This window comes from Notothenia rossii (genome assembly GCF_949606895.1).
Source record: "Notothenia rossii genome assembly, chromosome: 8".
Taxonomy (NCBI): Eukaryota; Metazoa; Chordata; class Actinopteri; order Perciformes; family Nototheniidae; genus Notothenia; species Notothenia rossii.
The window spans coordinates 82,267,220-82,275,446 of record NC_136906.1 but is presented as its reverse complement, the minus strand read 5'-3'; the positions used below and the strand labels follow the sequence as shown (position 1 = coordinate 82,275,446).

Below are 8,227 nucleotides of genomic sequence, written 5' to 3'. Positions count from 1 at the left end.
GCCACTAGCCTTTAGACATTATCTGTTAGCCAAGTAGCCTTTAGCCAAGTAGCCTTTAGCCACTAGCCTTTAGACATTATCTGTTAGCCAAGTAGCCTTTAGCCAAGTAGCCTTTAGCCACTAGCCTTTAGACATTATCTGTTAGCCAAGTAGTCTTTAGCCAAGTAGCCTTTAGCCACTAGCCTTTAGACATTATGCATTAGCCAAGTAGCCTTTAGCCACTAGCCTTTAGACATTATGCATTAGCCAAGTAGCCTTTAGCCACTAGCCTTTAGCAAGTAGCCTTTAGCCACTAGCCTTTAGACATTATCTGTTAGCCAAGTAGCCTTTAGCCAAGTAGCCTTTAGCCACTAGCCTTTAGACATTATCTGTTAGCCAAGTAGCCTTTAGCCACTAGCCTTTAGACATTATCTGTTAGCCAAGTAGCCTTTAGCCAAGTAGCCTTTAGCCACTAGCCTTTAGACATTATGCATTAGCCAAGTAGCCTTTAGCCACTAGCCTTTAGACATTATGCATTAGCCAAGTAGCCTTTAGCCAAGTAGCCTTTAGCCACTAGCCTTTAGCCACTAGCCTTTAGACATTATGCATTAGCCAAGTAGCCTTTAGCCGTTAGTCGGTTGTTTTGAGCCATTAAAAAATCCAGAGGCTTTTCAGCAGATAACCCATTGATGTTTTATTAGGTCAAAGAGCTGATGAATTACAGATCCATTACTTCACGAAGACATGCTGAGCCTGAGGCTTTAAACATAATGCAGAGGAAAACAACTCTGGATTTGTTATTTAAATCGTTTAAAATGATGATGGTAGGACTGATTTATGAACATTGTTAATGACAACAATAGGCCGCTCTGAAGACCTCAGATTCAAATCTTTCACACATTATGTGATTCTATATGCCAAACAAAGCAACTAAAGTGAAAGATATGTGCGCTTACTTTATAACAATAGGAGCAGATACCATCTTTCCAGGCTTTATGAGGGAGCTGTTTGAGGTTGATGTCGTGCATAAAAACTAACCAACCCCACACGTGCTATTAATTCACTATGAAAATGTAAAGCAGTTTGGACAGAGCTCATTTATTCTGCACCAGCCTTCAGTCTCTCTCTTTAATGATCCCATTATGGTCACAGTGCCCCATCTGTCTTGTTCACCCCCCCCCCCCCCCCCCCCCCTCCAAAAGTATGTGGACACGTGAGGATATATTGATTATGAAACAGGTCGTTACAAACACACGAGCATTTTATAAAAGTGCTGGTCCTTCATTATGACTTGCTGTGCTTAAAACCATTAAAAAACTCTGTGACCACGAGCAGTTCAATATAGAATCACTGAAGCAGTTATACACCTGAGTGGTTGGAAGATAAACATATAAAGTACTCAGGGACATCTTAAACTACATTCTCCTGAACACTAGGTGGCAGTATGCATCTCATAAGGATTTGTTTCCCATATTGCATAAAATAATCAAAACGTTTATGATAGCTACGTGTTTAGCTCAGCACGATAATCTCCACACATTAAAGGTGGGGTAGGTAATTTTGGAGAAACCAGCTTCCACTTCCTCACAGAGCCCCTCCTCCAACACACACGAACGCGCACATGACCAATGAGGGCACGAGATACGTTTGTGCACAGATGGAAGGCTGACAGGCAGGTAGGCCATCCAGTTACTTTAGCCGGCTCAGATGATTGGTCGGCCTTTTACAGCACCACGGCTTCAACTGATGATATATTTTATGGATTTATTGTCAAAGCTCTTCAGATATTCATTGCTATCTGGATGTTTAGAGCATTCCATGGAATATAACAAAAAGTGTATCTCGAGCCGCTTTCTCAAACTTACCCCACCTTTAATACCACTTGATGATTTCTGAAGTAAAAAGATAACGTTAGAATACAAAGGAACTCCAGCACGACTTGTTTCATGGTTTTCGGACTCATGTCAGGGTTTGAGGACTCGTTCCTGCACCATGCATGGTGCACATGTTATTACTTTAACATTATCACAATAACGGAGATCCAGATAGGTGTAATGTTTTCGACTAAAATCAACTAACCGTTTCTTCTCTAATCCTCAGCATCAATTTCTATATGATGCTATTAATATATAGGCTACTCTCTGATATACTATCACACACACACACACACACACACACACACACACACACACACACACACACACACACACACACACACACACACACACACACACACACACACACACACACACACACACACACACACACACACACACACACACACACACACACACACACACACACACACACACACCCTCTCTCTCACACACACTCCCCCCTTCTCTCTCTCTTTCTCTCTCTCTCTCTCTCACCCTCTGAGTCTCAGCTCTCAGTCAGAGAAACTTTCCTCCTCTCGGTGTCTCTCTCTGTTTCCTCTCCTTTCGTTCTTCTTCTTCTTCTCGCTGCGTCTTTACGCACGGAGCTCCGGTTTTGGCTTCTCCTCTCTCTGGATATTTCCCTCCCCGGAGTTGGATCTGGAGATGGAGTTTGGGATGGAGATGGAGGACCAGGATCTCCTCTTCTTCCCGGAGCTGCTCCACCCTAACGGCTCGGAGTCAGAGGTGTTTCCCGGTGACGGCGGAGAGACGGTGCACCTGGTGGTGCGCTGCGTCATGACCTCGGTTTACATCCTGATCATCACCGTGGGTTTGCTGGGAAACATCACGCTGGTGAAGATCTTCATCACAAACAGTGCCATGCGCAGCGTGCCCAACATCTTCATCTCCAGCCTCGCGGCGGGGGACCTGCTGCTGCTGCTCACATGCGTGCCGGTGGACGCCTTCCGGTTCTTCTCCGCGGAGTGGGTGTTTGGAGAGGCCGCGTGCAAACTCATCCCCGTGATCCAGCTCACCTCCGTGGGGGTGTCCGTGTTCACGCTCACCGCTCTGAGCGCAGACAGGTAGGAGCTGAGGGGTATCTGGTGTTTTGCAGACATGATGGCGCTTCCAGCACATTAAACAAAGTACAGAACAATGTGTCTGTTAAAGGAAAACAAAGTAGCCTATCCACCCCCTGAGAAAAACTCATAATTGAGGGACATTATTATACATATTATTATTATCATTATTGTTATCCGAGAGGTGGGATAAGATAAAATAAGACAAGGTAAGATCATATTTTATTTAACCCGATGAAAACAGTGAGACAAAATCTCATTTACGATGCTGACCTGGCCAAAAGGCACATAACACAGACATATGAAATACAGAGAACATCACGCAGAAAACAAAAAGAGGAAAAGCAGTCCCTACAGTGAGCACATTAGGACGGTAAGAAAGGTTCACTTATTACTGCAAGAGCAGCTGGAGGTAAGGACTCAGACAACTTCAATCTAAAACAGGCTATAGAGACAAGTGCCCTCAGATTGAGGCGTGATTGAAGGTCGTTCCAAGACTAATAAAAAAGATTCCTTTTTCCAGCCCCAGTCAGCACGGCAGGAACCTGGACCCGTATCCAGGCACTGGGTCTGGGGTTGTGAGAGTCACAAACTGGAGCAGATGTGGCACATATGGAAGCTTTCCTAAAATGGCTTTATACAATAATAAGATAAGATCAGACAAGATAAGATCAGATAAGAAGCACATTGTTGATCCCAATTTGGGACATTTTTGTTTATAACAATGTCTCTCAGCGCCGACAGGCACTTTCAGCACATAAAACAAAGCTCAGAACGATTTGTCTGTTAAAGGAAAGACAAATCCCCGTCCCCACTTAGGTCATGGTCACAGGAAAACATATCATGGAGGGACATCATTATAAATATTATTATCATTATTGTCTGCAAGGCATGCAGTCCCTCCTCACGTCCTGTGATCATCCTGTCAGAACAAACTGGATTTCACTTTCTGCCATTGCTCACAACGAACATTCATCCACCCAGAAAGCCCGAAGAGGGAAGTGAGTTTCAATCCATTCACACAGCAGAACAGTGTGTTTATATGAATACATTTGGATAAGGTGCAGATTTAGAAGCATTTACATTCTTTATAAGGTGCATGGTTTAGGCATATCTAATTAAATACAGATCTAAATATTGCAATATTTACAATAATACTGTGATATTATTTAAACAAATCGGTTCACTTTTTAATTGTGTTTTAATATTTATTTAATATAGCTGTTGTTTTTTTAAATGATTTCCTTCTTAGATTATACTCTGTTACAGTAAAGTGTATAGTAAAAGTAGAAGTACTCAGATCTGGTACTTGAGTAAAAGTAGAAGTACTCAGATCTTGTACTTGAGTAAAAGTAGAAGTACTCAGATCTTGTAGTAAAAGTAGAAGTACTCAGATCTTGTACTTGAGTAAAAGTAGAAGTACTCAGATCTGGTACTTGAGTAAAAGTAGAAGTAGTCAGATCTTGTATTTGAGTAAAAGTAGAAGTACTCAGATATTGTACTTGAGTAAAAGTAGAAGTACTCAGATCTTGTACTTTAGTAAAAGTAGAAGTACTCAGATCTTGTTCTTGAGTAAAAGTAGAAGTACTCAGATCTTGTTCTTGAGTAAAAGTAGAAGTACTCAGATCTTGTACTTGAGTAAAAGTAGAAGTACTCAGATCTTGTACTTGAGTAAAAGTAGAAGTACTCAGATCTTGTACTTCAGTAAAAGTAGAAGTACTCAGATCTTGTACTTGAGTAAAAGTAGAAGTACCAGAGTGTAGGAATACTCTGTTACAGTAAAAGTCCTGTATTCAAAATGTTCCTCAAGTGAAAGTAGAAAAGTATTCTCATCAAAATATAGTGAAAGTAGAAACAGTAAAAGTAGTCATTGTGCAGATTGGTCCATTTCAGAATAATAGATATGATATGTTTTATAATGATTGATCATGAAAGTGTTCTCAAAGCTGGTAAAGGTGCAGCTAGTCTGAATGACTTTGTATACTGCAGGGTAGCTGGTGGATTTACTCCAGGTGGAACTAAAGTCTGATTCAACACTTGATTAGATTTCACATCATTCATCCACATCTGAGAAGTAACTAAAGGTATAAATACATGTAGTGGAGTAGAAGTACACCATGTACCTCTGAACTTTAGTGGGGTAGAAGTACACAGTAGCAGAACATGGAAATACTCAAGTTAAGTACAATCACCGCTAAATTGTACTTGAGTACAGAGCTTGAGTAAATGTACTCTCTGTTCCCCCAAAAGAAGAATAGGCCCCTTAACGTGGTTTTAGAGAAATGATTGGCACATCATTACGGACGTTTCTGGCTTCCTAAGTTGTAGAGGAAACATATAGACTGTTAGCTGCTGTTTGTAGGACCTTCATTTCTGTTTCCTTACAATATCCTGGGATTTAAAGAGCATTTGTTTCGTGACTGCCTTCAGCTTCGGGTGTTTTGCTCAGATTCTGCGTCAGACGTGAAGCATCCTCTCGTCCCGTGATGATCGATGAATCTGAAGAATCCAACACACACTAAGTCTCTGAGAGGACGAATGCAGGGTCTGGAGTTATTGCAACAGGCGAAACAAGGATTTAGATTCAGACATGACTGTTGATCAGCGATTAACTTCCTCTGTGCGGCACAGCCACAGCTGCCGAGGCTGATTAGTGGCGCAGGATGGATCTGTGTTGGGGATAACAAGGGAGGAAGAGGAGGAGGAGGAAACTCTCCAGAGAAACTGATAAATGATTCGTGGACAAAGTTTGTATTTTGTTATATTTAATAAAGTCATAAAGAAAGTCAATAAACAAGTGAAATGGATCTGAAATGAAGGAACAGAGCAGCTTCACCCTCAGAGGAGAAAGTCTCTCTGTGTGTTCATGAGAGGAACCAGCTGCTGCTCCATCCCACCATCGAACCAGAAAACAGTCCTGAACCCTTTATCTCTTCCTTTGCCTCCTGAAATGTAAACCCTTAACATCTGTCTCTGTTCAACACATACAAGACTAAACATACCATTTCAATGAGTAGAAGGCAATCAGAAGACTATGTGTTTTAAATGATAATTTGACACGACAGAGACGAGGACACGAGGACACGAGGACACGAGAAGAGGAAGTGAAGAGGACGGAGATTAAAACAATGTTTTATCAGGATTACTGCAGAGAGAGGACAAGAGAGCTGAGTGTGAATCTGTCAAAGTCACTGCACACTCTGATTCAGGTCGGTGTGTGTGTGTGTGTGTGTTTGTTTATATGTATGTGTGGGGACCACCTCATTCTTTACGAGGACCAGTTTTGAAAAGCGAGGACATTTTTTGGAAAGTTAGCATCTTTTTTTAAAGTTCCCATGTCATGCTTTTCTGGTTATTACCCATCCCCTCGTGTTCTGTAGCTTTTTATGCATTTGAACTCAAAGTACACCCTGTAGCGAGTAAAACTCTAACACAGAAAAGACCTATGCTGCCCCTCTTTCTCTTTTTCCATTGTTTTCTTCCTGAGTACAGTGACGTGACCATACCCAAATGGACCAATCCGTGGAGTGCCTCACACACACACACACACACACACACACACACACACACACACACACACACACACACACACACACACACACACACACACACACACACACACACACACACACACACACACACACACACACACACACACACACACACACACACACACACACACACACACACACACACACACACACACACACACTGGGATATTACAATTATTATTAACTTTGTCTGTACAGAGTAGCCAGAGTAGTCCAGGAAATATGCCCAAATCAACAAAAACTGCGAGCCAGCAGGCACGACGCTCCGTGACACCAGACCAGGGCCAGGAGCTCCAACAAGCCGTGTAGGACAGAGAGTGAATACACACACTATACAGAGATGCTGTATGAGAAATGAGAGTTTGGAACATTGAACAATGTACATCTATTCTAGTAGACCTCAACTATGAAACTATGATCAGTAGAAATGGCCATGACACGGGACCTTTAAATCCACACCTTTAGAAAAAGACTCTTAAAGAATTAAACTTGGTTTCGGGCTTTTAAGTGTGTCAAGAGAGTTTGTGGCATTTTGTACCAACATACTGTGTGTGTCTCTGTGTGTGTGTGTGTGTGTGTGTGTGTGTGTGTGTGTGTGTGTGTGTGTGTCTGTGTGTGTGTGTGTGTGTGTGTGTGTGTGTGTGTGTGTGTGTATGTGTGTGTGTGTGTGTGTGTGTGTGTGTGTGTGTGTGTGTGTGTGTGTGTGTGTGTGTGTGTGTGTGTGTGTGTGTGTGTGTTCGTGCATGAATTTGAGCATCTCCTCGCAGTGTGTTTTACCAGCCAACTAGGTTTTAAGCTCAGAGCAAGAATCAGATGATTGGTCAGCAGCCAAACCAGTGGCTGGGGTCGATTAACCGGAAAGAGAAGCTGAGTCTGGATCTCATTTCAACCCTGATAGCAAACACACTGAAATAAGAAGAGCTTTAAAGAGTCCTCTGCTCTGATGTTCAGGTGTATATCAGTATGTAGTGTCTCTACTTTAAAGAGTCCTCCTGCTGATGTTCAGGTGTATATCAGTATGTAGTGTCTCTACTTTAAAGAGTCCTCTGCTCTGATGTTCAGGTGTATATCAGTATGTAGTGTCTCTACTTTAAAGAGTCCTCCTGCTGATGTTCAGGTGTATATCAGTATGTAGTGTCTCTACTTTAAAGAGTCCTCTGCTCTGATGTTCAGGTGTATATCAGTATGTAGTGTCTCTACTTTAAAGAGTCCTCTGCTCTGATGTTCAGGTGTATATCAGTATGTAGTGTCTCTACTTTAAAGAGTCCTCTGCTCTGATGTTCAGGTGTATATCAGTATGTAGTGTCTCTACTTTAAAGAGTCCTCTGCTCTGATGTTCAGGTGTATATCAGTATGTAGTGTCTCTACTTTAAAGAGTCCTCTGCTCTGATGTTCAGGTGTATATCAGTATGTAGTGTCTCTACTTTAAAGAGTCCTCTCCTGCTGATGTTCAGGTGTATATCAGTATGTAGTGTCTCTACTTTAAAGAGTCCTCTCCTGATGATATTCAAGTGTATATCAGTATGTAGTGTCTCTACTTTAAAGAGTCCTCTCCTGCTGATGTTCAGGTGTATATCAGTATGTAGTGTCTCTACTTTAAAGAGTCCTCTCCTGCTGATGTTCAGGTGTATATCAGTATGTAGTGTCTCTACTTTAAAGAGTCCTCTCCTGCTGATGTTCAGGTGTATATCAGTATGTAGTGTCTCTAATTTAAAGAGTCCTCTGCTCTGATGTTCAGGTG

The 8,227-nt window shown here is 42.0% G+C and overlaps 1 protein-coding gene across 1 annotated transcript in view; it reads left to right on the top strand.

The window, feature by feature from the left end:
• Positions 1–2,519: 2,519 nt before the first annotated feature.
• Positions 2,520–8,227, top strand: part of nmbr (neuromedin B receptor) — a gene marked incomplete at its 5' end in the record, with an annotated part of 48,406 nt that continues 42,698 nt past the window's right edge. The window contains one exon of the mRNA XM_079645357.1: positions 2,520–2,938. Coding sequence (XP_079501483.1) covers positions 2,520–2,938 — 419 coding nt within the window. The remainder of the gene's footprint in view (positions 2,939–8,227) is intronic.